The sequence below is a fragment of the Dipodomys merriami genome, unplaced genomic scaffold, assembly GCF_024711535.1.
Source record: "Dipodomys merriami isolate MVZ:Mamm:240054 unplaced genomic scaffold, mDipMer1.0.p SCAF_3, whole genome shotgun sequence".
In the NCBI taxonomy this organism is placed as follows: Eukaryota; Metazoa; Chordata; class Mammalia; order Rodentia; family Heteromyidae; genus Dipodomys; species Dipodomys merriami.
The window spans coordinates 64307897-64324988 of NW_027204492.1; the positions used below are offsets into that span (position 1 = coordinate 64307897).

General features: G+C 39.5%; 1 protein-coding gene across 2 annotated transcripts in view; it reads left to right on the forward strand.

The window, feature by feature from the left end:
• Nexmif (neurite extension and migration factor) overlaps positions 1–11501 on the forward strand; it is a 143150-nt gene extending 131649 nt beyond the window's left edge. For both annotated transcript variants that reach the window (XM_070040184.1, XM_070040183.1), the window contains 3 exons: positions 4152–4277; positions 4848–9207; positions 9884–11501. In XM_070040184.1, coding sequence (XP_069896285.1) covers positions 4199–4277; positions 4848–9207; positions 9884–9944 — 4500 coding nt within the window. In that variant the 5' untranslated portion in view covers positions 4152–4198 and the 3' untranslated portion in view covers positions 9945–11501. The remainder of the gene's footprint in view (positions 1–4151; positions 4278–4847; positions 9208–9883) is intronic.
• Positions 11502–17092: the final 5591 nt, after the last annotated feature.

The following is a 17092-nucleotide window of genomic DNA, read 5'->3' on the forward strand; positions in this document are numbered from 1 at the left end:
ATATACATACATACATACATACAAGTACAATGTGTATATTCAAGTATATGTATACGTATACAAGCACATGCATATATTCTAGTATGTGTATATCCAGATGCTGCTCAAGTTATGATAGGGTTAGTCCTGTTAGACCCATCACAGATGAAAATATTATTAAATTGACAATGCATTTAGTATATCTAATCTATCAAACATCATAGTTTAGCTTAGTCTACTTCAAATATGCTTAGAACACTAATACTAACCTACCCTTGGACAAAATCCTCTGACATAGTTTGCTTTACAATAGTGGGAAACACCATATAATACAACATGCTTTATAATAAGGTGTTGAATATTTAGTGTAATTTATGAAATACAACTTTCACAAAACACTAACAATATTCTTTCATTGTGCAAGTGTGCCATGACTTATCTGAACAATCCCTTATTAATGGAAATGTAAAATGTTCTAGTCTTTTTTTTTACTGATCTTTTATTTTTTTTATTGTGAAAATACTGTACAGAGGGGTTACAATTACATGGGCAAGATGATGAGTACATTTCTTATCAAGCATTGTAGCCTCCTCCTTTGTTTCCCCTTCCCATCCCTTCCCATCCTCCCCCTGCTACCCCACCCAATCCTCCCTGCTCCCCCTCCCCCCTCACCAAAGTTGTAAAGTTTGTTTTCAACATAACGACTTGTACATCTCATTGTTGCAATGGGTCCACCTGTATCCCTATTTAAACGATTTGTTTTTCCCCTTCACCTCCACAAATTATACTGACATCAAATACAGTGAAAGCAAGGGTTATACTGTAGGGGAGGGACATACAAAGCAACAAAGAAATAATCTTATAAATGTGTTAGAAACAATCACATGAAAGAAAAAAACCATTTGAATACATATCTTAAGGTTCATTTCCCTAACATCACCTTATCTGACCTTTTCTGCTTGACTCAGACATATACTAGATATTGCAAATAAGGGAAACCATAGGACCTATGTTTCTTTGGGCCTGGCTTACTTCACTTAATATAATTTTTTCCAAGTCTTTCCATTTCCTAACAAATGGAGCAATGTCATTCTTTCTGATGGAGGTATAGAACCGCATTTTCTTGATCCATTCATCTACTGAGGGGCATCTGGGTTGGTTCCATATCTTAGCTATAGTAAATAGTGCTGCAATAAACATAGTCGTGCTGGTAACTTTAGTGTGGTCTTGTTTGTGATCATTTAGGTAAACACCCAAAAGTGGGATTGCTGGGTCATAGGGGAGCTCTATGTGGAGTCTTTTGAGGAACCTCCATACTACTTTCCAAAGTGGTTGAACAAGTTTACACTCCTACGGATTGGGAGAAGATCTTCACTAGCCATACAATGGACAAGAGTCTCATATCTAAAATATACTTGGAACTCAAAAAATTAAATCCCCCAATAACAAATCCTCAAAGAAACAACTGCCCAATAAATAAGTGGGCTAAAGACTTAAAGAGAAACTTCTCTGAAGATGAAAGAAGGATGGCCAATAGATACATGAAGAAATGCTCAACCTCCCTAGCCATAAAAGAAATGCAAATCAAAACAACATTGAGATACCACCTCACCCCACTTAGAATGGCTAAAATCAAAATGCTTCTAGTCTTTTTTGGGGGGGGTCTTTTATTTTTATTTTTATTATAAAGGTGATGTACAGAGAGGCTACAGTTACATAAGTCATGTAATGAGTATATTTCTTTTGGGCAATGTCACCCCTTCCTTCAGTCTCTCCCAGTTTTTCCCTCCTATCACCACCTTCAATCTAGTCTTCAATTTGAAAAATGAATAAAAACATCCACAGTACAAAATCATACTGGCAACATAATACATTATAGGGTATCAATTGTTGACCATCATGATTGCACGGCTAACTGGGAGCTGCAACTTCTTGTCTCAGCCAAACTATCATGAGAGAATATTGTGCCACCCAGAAAATGATCAAAATTCAACTTCTAATTTCAACTGAGTATGTATCACTTTCATCTCATCACAAAGTCAAATAGTCTTGAGTCATCATAAGTCAGAGATTGTATAACACTATATAAGTATACAACTGAGATTCACGTAATAACCACTTGACTAGCAGCAGTATGTTCATGTATGTATGCACATGTATGCATGTTTGGTGTTTTCAGATAAGGTTTCACTTATTGAGACTGACAGGCTATCATCAAACTAAAGATCTTCCTCCCTCAGCTTCATGACTGCTGTGATTTCAAGCACACATCACAACTGGCTAATGTGTGCTTTTTAAAAAATGTTATTGTTATAGAGCCGGGCGCTGGTGGCTCACGCCTGTAATCCTAGCTACTCAGGAGGCTGAGATCTGAGGATCGCGGTTCAAAGCCAGCCCGGGCAGGAGAGACCGTGAGACTCCTATCTCCAATAAAAAACCACCAGAAAACTGGAAGTGGCGCTGTAGCTCAAGTGGTAGAGCGCTCGCCTTGAGCTGAAGAGCTGAGGGACAGCGCCCAGGCCCAGAGTTCAAGCCCCACGACCGAGAAAAAAAAAAAATGTTATTGTTATAAAGGTGATATACAGAGGGTTACAGTTACATAAGTGAAGTAAAGCATGCATTGCTTCTTGGACATCACCCCTTCCTTCAGTCTCTCTCAATTTTTCCCTCCCTATGTGTGATTTTTAATAAAAGGAAGGATACTTGTCTGGGAGAATGTCTAGGAATTGGGTTTCATAGAATGTATAAGGATCTATAGACATTATAGTGGCACATGCTAGTTACCTCTACCTCTAGTGGCCCCATTTCCATTTGAATACACCTACTACTCAGGTAGGTAGGCAAGAGATGAATTGCTATCTATATGTGTACCAGGCTTGAGAAGTACTAGATGATGCTGACATCTTTTCAAAACTCTGTAATCAGGGGCTGGGAATGTGGCTTACTGGTAGAGTGCTTGCCTAGCATGCATGAAGCCCCGGGTTCAATTCCTCAGTACCACATCAACAGAAAAAGCCAGAAGTGGTACTGAGGCTCAAGTGGTAGAGTACTAGCTCTGAGCACAGAAGGGCTGAGTTCAAGCCCTGAGTAACCAGGGCCTGAGTTCAAGCCCTAGGACTGGAAAAAAAAAATCTATACTCACATTTAAAAATCTTGCTATGGGCTTGGGGAAATATTAAATACTTTTAGTTAAGATTCTAAAAATCCATAGACATAAGAGGTTTTTCTTTGTTGTTGTTGTTGTTGTTAATGTACTATGTGATTTCTTTTTACTATTATGGGTTTTTTTTCCTATGGCTTATCCCCTGTTGTTACTGTATTGATTTTGGTACCTTGGGTACTGTACATACATTTATCTGAATTAGGGAAGCAAAGGGGAGCAACAAAATGGTGAGATAAAGGGCAAAGGGTAAATTAATGCAACAGAGATACTAACAAGACAATATATTGGAAATGAACTGTACAATTTGGGGGGGAGCAGGGGAAGAGAAGGGGGAAGAAAAGTGAGGGAAGGGGTAACAAGTTTGACAAGAAATGTACTCACTACCTTACTATGTAACTGTAACCCCTCTGTACATCACCTTGACAATTAAAAAAATATTCTAAAAATCAAGAAACTGAAGAATTCTCTCTATCTTAGCTGTCAAATTTTAGGGCACAGAAAAAATCTGGGTATGAAGGTAGATTGTGTATGTTGTGGCATGAATTAGCTAGTTTGTAAAGAACTTGTGGTCTGAAGTAGAAATGAAGCAAACAGAAATAAAACAAGTCTCCACATTCATATGTCCTTTATTTCAAGTTTGCCTGGAGTCTTGTTTTGTGTCCTTCCTAACTGGACAGCTATGATTACATTAAATGTATTACTCTCTGGAGGAAACACTAAGTTTGCCTACGTTCTTGCATTTCCATTTTTAAAAGTATGATGACCTACAGGGAATAGAAGTACCTAGGATGTATGAATTACATTAAGCGTGAGTTTAATTAAGTGTGGGTTTCCTAGTTGGCTAATATAGTAGGTATAACCTATGAGCCCAAAACAAGAGCAGTCACAAAGCCAGTCTGGAAGCAGATAACTGTTAATGATTATTTTAAGAACTTTATAGTTGAAATAACCTGCAAAATTCAAAATCAAATGAATTTAATAACTATTATTATGTATTTGAAATGTGCAGGTTGGACAGCATTTGGACTTGGAATGAAACAATAAGAGGTTACATTCATGGATAACCAACAAGATAAGGCTATTGCTGCCTCAGCCAATGGAGAAAACACCCTGATTAATGGGGTCAAGGAAAATGGTAAGGGAATTTAATTATAGTATATAATATCTCTCCCAGGCTCTTGTTATTTCCAGTATACACAAAGTTTGGTACAGGTGGAGTCCAGGACAGCTCTAAGACTAATGTTAATCCTCAACTTTATTCTTTTATATCTTTCACTGGGATAGAATGGTCTTTGAGAGTGATCAAATCCAACACATTTGTCCTCCAAATTATCTGCATCAGATGAAGTTCCTCAAAATTCCTAGTGAATCAGAAATATTCTCTGACATGACACTTACAATTTCTAGATTCACTACAAGTTTCCAGAATGTAAGTCCCTAGGATGGGCCCCATAGATCAAAACCATGAATGTCCCATCTGATCATTTTCCACATCAAATGATCAATCAGTCTAATTCTTTCCCTTGTTTCTGAAGAACGAGCTGTGGCTAAAAATGATTGTTTTTCACTTGCATGAAAGTTATTTGTAAAGCCAGGGAAACAGAGGTTTTGTTTGTGTTATATGATCAAGGATAAAGAGATTTGGCAAGTCTGGTTTAAGACCCTTAATTTTATTCCTGCCATTTCTCTCTTTTTTTTTCTCTAGACTCAGAGGACCAGGATGTGGCAATGAAGTCATTTGCAGCTCTAGAAGCTGCCGCACCAATCCAGCCAATACCAGCGGTACAAAAAGAGACTTTGATGTTTCCTAGGGGTCTCCTGCCTCTTTCCTCTAAGAAGCCCTGTATGCAGAACCCTCCCTCCCCTTTGGGTCTGATTGAAGCACCTGAGCATGCTGCTAATAGTGCTTCTGTGAATGCCATCTCCCTCACATCTGGAGTTGCAAAAGGCCTAAACACATGGTCACTGCCCAATGAATGTGAGAAAGCTCCATTTGCCATAATGGAGCCTGCAGGCATGTCAGCTCTGAATGGAGACTGCCTCATGCAGCCAAGCCGGACTTGCTTGGGCTGCTTCATGGAATCTAAGGAGGCAGTAGATCCTGAGCCAGGGATCAGTCTGAAAGTCAGCGATCTGAACAGGGATTATGAAACGTGTGCAGTGTCTGATATAGGGATTCAGTGCATTAATGCTGGAGAAAACATGAAATATGGAGAGCAGCTTCTTTCAGATCAGCTCCTAGGCTTCCCCCTGCATAAATCAAGGGCAGGAGATAGACGAGAAGCTGAAAAACCTGACATCGACTTGGAAGATCCAACTCAGAAAAGTTATTATGAAGCATTGCTGTTAGATAAGTGCAATACAGAAGAAGCTTTGCTAGCAAATTCCAATCAGGATTGGGGTTACTTTGAGACTTTCATTAGTGAGAGCAAGATTGAACTGCTCGACCTCTGTTCCAAGAATGAGCTATCGGTCAACCTATTCTCTGAAGAAGATGTGGATAACTACATGTTTGATGATGATGAGTCGACACTGGGCAGTGATGTCTGCTCCCTGAAAATTCGCTATGAATCTTTTCAGGACAATGTTCGTGACAAGACCACCCTTTTGATGCAGGAAGATGCTCAATTCAACTTTTTCCCCAGTGTCTTCACTACCTGTCCTAAGCGGGAAGCTAAGAGTGGGGTCCTGAAGCAGAGTAGTGATCTCTCCCAATTCAAGGTCCCCGATGTGAGCATCATCTGGGGAGAAGAAGATAAGATCTTGGACAAGAAGAAAGGCAAAGATGAAGAACATGAAGACAAAGCAGTGGAGAAAAATGATGGAAAAGACAATGGAGATAAACTGGCCTTAAATAAACCCTGCAGTGGGACTGAGGGGGGGCAATTTAAGAATCCAAAGCTGGACCATCTTGCGAATTCCTTGGAGACATCAGGGAATTTCAGTGATGACAATTCCTTCATTGAGGTCTCATATGATGCCATGGGGGAGATCAAAGACTGTAGCCGCTATATGGCTCGGGACACAAATTCTGGCAGCTCCTCCTCCCAGCAGAACTATGGACTACGAGCGAAGAGAAAAGTCCGATACAGTGAAGATTATCTATATGATGTGGACTCACTAGAGGGTGAGAAGGTAAATGAGAAGAAGGAATGGCTGCCAGGTAGTTCCAAAGAGGAAGATGATGATGAATGGTGTCCCAAAAAGAGAAGAAAAGTAACCCGCAAGGAGCCCCCTGTTATTATCAAATACATCATTATCAATCGCTTTAAAGGTGAGAAGAACATGCTGGTGAAGTTAAGTAAGGTGGATGCCAGTGAGACAACAGTGAATCTGAGCGAGAATCAGCTCAACAAATATTCCAAGTTGGCACCTTTGAAGGGATTCTGGCAGAAGAAGAAAAAGCAGAGAAACAGCAACACCGACTCCATCAAGACACCCTTATGCCAAAAGCAAAGCTTTGAACCAGGTAGCTTTGAGGTGTCGTTCCTGCCACCTGCTCGTAAACGAAAATCGAAACTTGGCAACAGGCACAGGATTCAAAGGATCCAATCCATGGAAACTTCAGCAAGTAGTAAGCAAGTTTCCTTCTGCAATGATCAGAGGCAAGCTAGCAATCGCAAAGAAGAAGGAGGACCGAAAGGCGCGGCGAAGTCAGGCCCTCCAGCTGCTCCCAGCTGTGCAAATGACATCCCAAGTCCTGACTCAGTGAAAGTCAAAGGCCAGGACACAGAATTTAAGGGACCAGAAAGGAAAGTCCTCAATAAAATCAAGTTTAAAAGTGAAGCTAGATTAAAATCCAAGAAAATCAAGGTTACACAAGAAAGCAAGCCAGTTGCTCAAATGAGCACTCCATTGGAAGAGCAATCCTCCAAGGCTAACTTAAAAAATGAAGTAATCCCCAGAACCTCAAACAGTTCCCATCTGTCTGAATTTCATGAGGCAAAGGTTGCTAAGAATTCTACTTTCCTGCCAACCACCTGCTCTTCTGAAATGCCTCTGTCATCTGCTAATGTTGCCACTAACATACCTGTTATCCCTGGTGGGTATCTGCAGACATTGTTAGATGCTTCTGACTTGTCAAATAATACTGGTATCTCCTACTTCGCTCACCATTCTCCAGAGCAAAATGAAGGCAGCCTCACTCAAACAGAAAAGGCGTTTGTACCTCTGCAGCCAGCCCAGGACTGTGTGCTGTCCTCATCTTCTGACTCTGAGCTGCAGCCATCACCTCATAACTTCAAAATGGAATCAAGCAACTATGGCAATGTGTGGCCCAACAAGGCTACATCTGACCCCCAGGAATTCATGGCTGAAGTCTCCAGGGAGATAGCTTCAAACCAATCCAGTGAATTTGAAACCTCCCAAGTAGTCTCCATGGAAAATAACCTCATTGTTACGACGTATAGTCCTACTTGCCTCAATAGTGAGGGCAGTACTTGCAACAAGGTCCTATATGCCTCTGTGCAGGACCCCCAGCTCCCATCTGATGACTCTTATCAATTATGTCACTTTACTAATGGGGAGATCGGCTTTCCTTTCCAGCAGGGTCCAGTCAGTGTGGATGATGCTCGGCTCTTCAGCTTTGATTCAATGGCCCCACTCTCTGTCAGCTCAAGCAATTTTTGCTCCTTAAGCTTAAAGTCCTGTGAAAAGGATGGTGATGATGATATCACTGATGATTTCCTGGCCCACTGCAGCCCCAAACTGGTGATCCAACAGAGCATTGATGAGATAGCACCACTGAAGGAGTCCACTGATCTTCTGGATATCTCCAACTTCACTCCTGACAAATTTCGCCACTCTTCTCTCTCTGAGATATCCCCACCCAACACCCCGAGTCTTTCCCCTCAGATTGCCAGATGTGAGAGTATCAAGACACTAGGAACAATGAAGGGGTTCCAAGAGGGTGTCTCGGGACCATTGGGCAGCATGGAGAAAGTCAAGTGGGACTGTAGTACCCTTTCACAACAAGTCGAAGCAGATGATGGATTTACTTTAAATAACCATCAGTTCCAGTTCCATATGTTCAATGATGAGGATTCTGTCAGTTTGCTCCCGAAAACCCCTTGCTTGTCAACGTTTAATGATCCAGATGGCCAAACAAGTACCAACAACAAAGTGTCAAAGTCAAGAAAGAAAACAACACCCAGCAAGGGTGGGCCTGTGAACCAAAGCTCTTCTCAGAAAAACAGCAGGAAAAAATCCCCCAAAGCCAGCAACAAAGCCACTGAAAAGCCACCTGGAAAAACCTCCCGCCAGGTTCCTAAGTCAACAAAGAAAGGAAAATATGGGGTGGCCATCAATGGGGAGAAAATGCAAATTGGCATTGGCCGTGGGGGAAGCCAAACCAACAGTATATCTTCCACTGGGAAGACATTGACTGATAACATCCAACATGGTGGTCCTGTTGCTCCTATGAAGATGCCAAGTCAGAAGGGACTTTCTGGAGACTGGGCTTTGAGGAAGGAGAGCAGCCCAGGTTGGAATGACATGAGCGTGGGCACTCACACCAACAACCTCCTGGATGACGACCAACGGGAATTTCAGGAGCCTTCCTACATCTTGTCTAACATTGCCTCTGGTATGGCAGATGTACAAAGATTCATGATGGCCTCCATAGAGCCCCTTTGGGAGCCCATGGAGCATCATGGAGATACTAACACATTCTATTCCTCTGAGTCCAATAGTCTAAAATTAAAAACCCTCAAAATATTGGCTGGGACACCACAGGAGTCTAAGAAAAAGGTCAACAGTGGATCCTCAGGAGCCACCAAAAATCACAGGTCAATCAAAACTGTGAGCAAAAGCAATGGGAAAGCAGTGATAGGTGATCCCGCTCGTGCAGACCTGCCTGGTTATAATGAAGACTCTCACTCTGCCTTCTTTGATAAAAAATACAATAACATGAGCACTTTAGGCAATAACGGACCGACACACAAAAAGTTGTATCGTCACAAATCCAGCACCAAGGCCCTGAGAGATGAGAAATGTAAGGGAAAGCGCATGGAACGAGAACAGGTCCATAAGGATGAAGCTGGGACCACTTCTTTTGAGAAACTGAGGTAATACTGCACCAACATGGCTGAAATGGCGCACTCCTGGCTTTCCTACTACCTGCTGAGTCCGCAATCCCTCATATTTTTCCCTCTTAACAACAAAAATTTGCATGAAAGAAACTGTTCCATTCCCTTAGCTCGTCCTCTCTCTCTCTCTCTCTCTCTCTCTCTCTCTCTCTCTCTCTCTCTCTCTCTCTCTCTCTCTCTCTCTCTTTTCAAATTAAAAATGAAAGAAAAAAATTGCATGAAAATCCCTATACCTTTAAGCTGCCCAAAAGATTGGGGCAATTTTGTTCAGGCTTGGCTTGGGATAAGCTCTAACAAGACAACATTTTCTTCTGCTATCCAGCATCGATTTTTACTTCTTAGGAAACCACAACTAAAATATGCTCTTGAATGATTTTGGGAATGGAAGGGCTTTACAGTAAGACAGATTTTGAACAACAGAATTTAAAAATCATGTAAACAAAAAGCCAAGATCATTTAAATGAAAAGAGCATTAGTTGGAAAACAAAAATCTCAACACATGGCAATTGGGAGTGCTTTCTGGTACCCCCACTCTATCTTTCTGCATCATACAGCATTTAGTATGATATTAACAGATTTACATTGTATGATCCCTTTCTGGGCCATACACTAAAACTAACTAAGATGGCATAAATTCTTTGATTTTTTTCTGCAGGGATTCTGACTACAATCTCCTAAAAGCAGAAACAGCATTTTTGGGTTTTACCCGTGTTTGAAGAAGAGACTCACATTTTCCAGAAAGACATTTGATGTTTGTGTTTTATTTCTTTCAAAATATGCCTTGTGGTATGTATGTTGACATGTAAGTGCTTAAACGAATTTTAAATTGTGGGACTAAGTCTTTGAAAAAAAACTTTAATCTGATGTTCTATGTAAAAGATTTTAAAAGTCATACAGTTGCACTCGTAGTTTATGCACTATTTACCCACAAGGAAAATGAAATATGTTGTGCCAAACTACAAAGAAGTGACTGTACTGTATATATATTTTACTTCTGTATCAACATTTGGTTGTGAGTATTTGGGGGAGCTTGTCCCTGTTAATTTACTAGAAACATTCCAGTGATTCTTGCTATTAACCACCCCCACTTTTGTGGATAGCACCTTTAGATCACAGTGGAAAAATACGTTGTGTTCACAATTTACCAAAACATAAAGGATACTGTTTGAATTGTGCCAAATTTCCTTACCTCATCTCACAGATTCACCCCACAGTTTAAAGCTCATTAGTGAATTTTAAATATATATATACACATTCAAAAAGATGTGTATATATGTATATAACATACACACAAACATACATACATACATACATACATGCATACATACATACATTCTTTTACATTTTTAAACTCTATTATCCTATGTGGAAATACAAACAAGGCACAGTAAAGATTCGTTTGTCCCATCACCTGAAGACTAAAATGTTGGAAAAGTCTGAAAGTCGAAACAGTTCAGTCCGTCAGGGACCCGAGTGTGCATTTACAGAACCTTTTACAAAGAAACAAAACAGCTGCTTTGAAAATTTTCTAAAAAGCAAAATCTGTAGCTGAAAATTATTTAAGTGCAAAGTTATATTGCTGATACTTTATATCTCAGTTTTATATATTTTATAATAGTCTGGGATAAATTATAAAATAGCTATAAAATTGACACTAATGATAAATGAAGTAGTACATAGATACCTTTTATTTAAGTAGTTTCCTAAATGTTTTATTCCAGTTTTGTCAAAAGTGCACTCATCTCATGGCTTTAGTGTTCTTTAAGTGTTAATCTTGCAATGCCAATGTCATTTTTCTAAATGTTAAGGCATTTCAATTTGACTAATTTTTCTTCCCATGAATTAACTAACATATTATGACATAGAACAATTCGGTAATAGTTGATTTGGATAACTAGTATTGGATGCCACACAATATACTTAAATATCAGTTTCCTAGAAACTTCAAAGTCACATTTTCAATTCAGTCCACCCCTCCACCACCTTTTTGTTAAAATTTCATAGCTCCAGCATCTCTCACTACTAGCCTTTTCTCCCCTTTTATTCACCACTTAACTTCTAACATTTGATCTCTTTTCCTTGCACAGTCGAAGGCCTTTGTGTCTGATGACTGATGCTTTGTGGCACAAATGAGATAATGGATGTGAAAGCGCTTTGTAGATCGTAAAGTGCTATACAGATATAGGGGATTAATATTATTCATGTTGTTGGTTGTTGTTGTTGTTACTATTCTTACTAATATTGTTACTAACCTATTAACTTGTGAATATATAGGCTGGGGTGGGAGGGTGGAGAATAAGTGGGTGGGGGAAAATGGGGGGCTTCACAAAAAAATGGGAAGATGTTTCAACAAGAACATTCTAAACAAAATAGGAACCTACCTAGAAATTGCCACCTAAATATATTCACAGAGAAACAACATTTGAAAGTAGAAAGAAATGGAAGGAAGCCTATCACATATATAAATGTTTATACTTCCCAGTCTGTGATTCCTTTCACCAGCCTGCTCTATTACTTACAGCTAGATAGTAAAGTGAACAAGCCTGTGTTCTTGATTGTGTGTGTTCTCAGCATCAGCCCCTGCCCCCTCCCTTTTTTTGTCTGTGGGGATGAGTGGATGAGGAGCAGTATGTGAGGCTACTTTGGTCCCATTCCTAGGCTTTGATGCTCTGCATGCAGTGAGCCCTGGAAAATTACTTAGTGGAAAGGCACCAGATGAAACACGTTTCCTGCCCTACAGCTGCCATCCAAAAGGAAAAATAATCGAACTAGAACACTTTCTTCTATTTCTCTACTCTGATAGCTAGCTGTTTGTACTAAAGGCTATACGGCTACTTCCTAGGAACTGGCCTTGGTTTTGTTTTGGGTTTTGTATTTTATTTTTGTTAGTTCTCTTTTGCAGCTGAATTTTGGCTTGGAATCACCAACTTAGCCTACATTATGATCCCCAAGACTCCAGAGCTCAAAGTCATCTGCTGGCTTACAGAAATGGAGTGCTTTTTATGTAATCAAAAATGGCAATTAAAGAAGAAATCAAGAAAATGTTCCATGAATACCAAGTGTTTGTATGTATATGAGCAAATAAATAAATATGGGAGCAGTTGTCCCAGATTTTTTTAAAGTATCAGTTCAGCTTTGGAGAATGGGGTACAAACAGAAACAATTTCCTTGTCAGAATTTGCTGTCCTGAGTCCTTTGGAATGGATACTCTTTTAGTTGCTCCTATGGAGCCCATTAGGGCCAGTTCTAGGGCATAGCTCATACCTTTCTCCAAAGAGAATTGCCATTTTTAAAGCACCTTTAAAAAAATTGGCCTGCAGTGCATTACATGTTGTCAGCATATAAGTTAGTGACTTATAACACTTTTCTGCTGAAAAGCAACAGGAAACCGAGTTTGAGAAATGAGCAATAGGTCAAGGCAGAGATGCTTGTTCTCGTACATTTCGTATTTCTCTCTTCACTTCAGCATTTAGCACTCTCCTGGTCTGTCTCTGATCTCACAATTCTTTTTTCTTCCTGTCACAACATTGTAGGCATTGGAGATCTCTTATTCAACCAGCTGCCTTAGTGGAATGAGGACTGATGTATAAAATTATTTGTTTTACTTTATCACTGATATCTCATGTCAGAAATATTGCATCTTCCTTGGCATGAAATTTCTGCTTGCTGATCTCTTCTAACTTCTCCTTTTTAGGAAGCTGCTTCCTCTTAATGCCTCTCCCATGAAGTTTTGTTGATTTCCATTTCTTTTTCTTCATTCATGGTCTCAAATTCCACCTCTCCAAATTGTTAGACTCTTTAAAAAAAAACATTAACCAGAATGTTTTCTTCTGGAAATGTAGAGGGAAACCTTCCCATTCTTAATCACCTTTTGTTGCCTTGGTCATTTTCAAATTGAATTTGAAACCTTCCACACCCAAATGTCCATAATACAATCACATCCCTGAGGAAAATTGGAACCTCCCTTCCCTTGAAAATCTGTTCAGAATAGGTCTGATCTCCTGCCCTGGTTAGGTGTACTATGTGGAACAGGGTGCTGTTATAGTGGCCCTGACCAACGGGTCTTAGAGACTTTGGGAGTTGTGTTTGGGCTATGATAACTGGCTTGACCCAGTGGCTTGTCTCTCTGCCTCTCCAGTGTCTTAGATAAACCAGCTGCTTCCTCCTAGCTTGCCCTTCTGACTTCTTGCTACTCTGTGCAATTATGTGTTAAGGCCTTACCTTTTCCTACATGTTTTCAAACCTCCTGCACTACCTTGACCATCACTTCTTCAGCCATCTCCCTGGAGTCCTTGGTGCTAGGTGGGCTTTGTGATAACTTCACCTTCTCTGACCTTTTTTTTCCTTGCTGGAAAGCATCTGTGTATGTGCGAGGGTGGGGGGGAAGGGAGGGGGGCAAGTGAGGGATGAGTGTGTGTCTGTGTGTGTGCACGCACACGCGTGTGTAAGTGAGAAGCATAAAGGATGCTTCAACAAAAACTGTAAACAACTCTAGCTAGCATCCTATATTCTTTCACATGAGGTCCTGCAGTTCTAGTGAATTTCTGTCTTATTGGGTTTCAATTAGCATTTACTGCCTAAAGGAGAAAAACCATATTGAGGGACCTCTTTAGTCAAGCTTGTTCTTACCAAAGTGAACCAATGTGACACAGATATACCGCATCTTCAATTTACAGATGCTCTCAGAACAGTTCCAAGAAATGAAGAGAGCTCAGTTTCTGCACTGAAGAGGCAAGTGAAGTATGAGCTAGTCCTAGCTATTGTTCGAACTAGAAATGTTGGTTTTTCTCCTGTACTTTCGAGAGATTGTCCAATTTTAAGATGTTCTCATGTTCATTTACAAATTTCATGATTGCCCATAACAACAGAAATCTGTCCTTTTTCTAAAAGAAAAAAACTAGTGTGAAGTTGATTTTTCTATTCATACAATTTACTGAGCTGAGAGTTACTTTTAGATGGTTTCGTACCAAAAATCAGCGATTTTAGTAACAAAACACAATGTAGGCCAGAGATTTTGTAAAGGTCCCTCAAAGACCCAAGTTAAGAGAGGAAAAAAAATTTTAGTTGGGATGTTTAACTTAGGAAACACTGTCATCAGTTTAGGAGTCCTCCACCCACATGGTATTATTTTGATGACAGTACTCAGGCTACCCTTTAAGGCACATTTTTCACTCAAAATTAAAACAGTAGCTACGGTTATGAAGCAAAGTTCCCATTGCAGCTACATGATACTTGAGATGTCCTCTTGGTTTGAGAATTGTCGAAGAAGAGGTAAACTATTGGAGAAGGAGGATATAAGAGAGAGGCTTAGTGCAAGTTAAAGGAAATGAATGAGGCTTTGAAAAAAATCAGTATCTGGGTAAAGAAATACTAAAGACACTGAAGAAACACTCATCCACGAGATAGAAAGGATGTCTTGTCCATCCCCCAGACTCAAGGGGTTTTCTGAGTCTCAGAAGGACATCTCACTCCAGAAGAAGAAAGGAGATATTTCCATCATTCTGCCTCTTTGAGAGATGCTCGGTTTTACAGCACAAAAGCAAAGGCTTGAATGAAAACTAGAAGAGGCCTTTTGTTTTTTGTTTTTTTTTACTCCCAGTGTAGGGGGGTAGAAATCTTAAGATGGTCTACTGGGATACCTGTAGCACTGACTAGAGTTTGCTGCCTACAGTTTTGAATGTACTAGTCCTTAGTTTCCATAGAGCTGAATGCACCTCTTTAACAAGTTTAATGATTTATGGTGCTAAAGAAAAATGATCATCCCCATTTTTTTCTTCTTCCCCAAACCCCTTAAGCATTTAAGAAAGTAAAAAGTTAAAAGCATTCTGAGGCCCTTTTTATGAATGTAACCTAAGTTTTGGTTTGACATATGACACTGCAACTTTAAAAACATTAGGAAATTCGTTGCCTTTTTTTCTTTTAGAAATTAAGCTTTATAAATAATCTGTAGAGTCAATTGAAGTATAAAGCTTAAGGATCACTCTTAAGACGCCTACGAAATCTTGTATATTTTTAAGTGTGCCAATTTGTAACATATTTTGTAAGTGTATATTTTTCTTAGAAAAAGTGCTGTGAAGTGTCTGTATGTGAGAGTTTTCCTTTTTCTGCACCACTAGGTGCTAAGAAAAGGATATTTACTTCAAAGTTTCTGGTTTTAGAAACCACAATACAAAGAAAAATACACTTTTGTTGGGAATTTTGTAACACAAAACATGTTGTGAAAGAGTGTAGTGATCTTGTGCAAAAGAAAATGAACATTTGTGAGCTTCTTGCTGTTTTATAGATTTTTCTTGTAAATTATTCTTGTAACACTTCTGGTTTTGTTGTTCTTGTTGCAAAAGTTTTAAATATTTGTGACTGAATGTATGGTGAAACTGTCATACTGTTACCTAGCTGAGTTTTGTTATTGTTTATGGAATAAATAAAATGAAAAGTTTAAAATACTGCTTAAGAATCATATGTAACTGAAATCAAACCATTTCTAATTAAATTCATATCCCAAATAAAAAGTTCATTGTCTAGAGCAGTGTTTCTCAAACTATCTTTGGTTAGGGACCAATTTTTATTGCAATGCATCTCATACTAATACGATTTTAAAACATAATCAAAAATGAATTTCCTAAAAAGTGAAATGGAAGAAAGACATGCAAAATAAAACACACAACTGCATTTAGATTTAACATGTAAAATTACACATCAAAACAAACATAATATAGGGAAAAAAGAAAAGAATTGCAATACATTGCCACACTGTTTAAACCAAGTCCACTGATCAATGTCAATGTCAAATTGCCCTAGAAGGTTTTAGCCACATTTTAATAACACTTTGAATAGGCCAGCAGCATTACCATCATCCGGGACTTGTTAGAAATGCTGAATCAATTTGATGCAAATTCTGCTGAACCAGAATGTGAATTTTAACAAGATCCCTAAGTGACTTGTGGGCATGTTAAAGTTTGAGAAGCACTGAGCTAGAGGTTTGTGTAGGAGATTCTTTGGCCCCTAAAATTGGGGAACTATTTTTTAAGTATGTCCCATCTTCAAAGACCTTAAAACAAATGATGTCCTTCTTTAATAATCCAAATGAATTCTGCTGAGATGCAGTCCTCTCAAAATGTACAAGTTGTTTGTTGAAAGTAATAAAAGCTGATTTGTCTGGTACACAAAATGTCAGGTTTTCCATAATTCCCTGTAACTTCGACATTATTTTACTTACTATCCAACCATCATCCCTGTTTCCTTTCATCAGATTTTCCTACACAAGCACTGGTGACTCCCACCTAGAATCCTAGCTACTCTGGAAGCTGAAAGCTGAGGGCTATGGTTCAAGGCCAATTAAGCAGTAAAAAACCAGAAGTGGCCCCAAGTGGTAGAGTGCCAGCCTTGAGTGAAAAAGCTCAGGGACAGCACACAGGCCCTGAGCTCAAATTCCATTACCAGCTTGTGTGTGTGTACATGTGCGTGTGTGCGTGCACGCACACGCATGCACACATGCACGCATACGTGCACAAAATCTCTGCCCCTGCTGTGCCCAGTATTTTAACGTTTGCTATGTCTAGAAAAATTGGACATTGCTTTCAAGCACATAGGCCACTTGAGCTGTCCATCAGAACCTGGAGCCCTAGTAAACCACAGCTTGGTCATGGTAGCACACACAAGCCAACAGTCCCTTCCCTTCTCACAGCAACACCTCATTCACTTTCACCATTTCAACTGTCACTCCTCACATTTTCTACAAATGTCTCCCAAGTTTCTGGTCTATGTTTGTAGTCTGGCTGGCAGTCTCCACTAGAACATTCTGCAACATCCTCAGATGTATTTATTCACAATGATTTCGTAATCTGTTTGCCTTCTGAAGATGTGA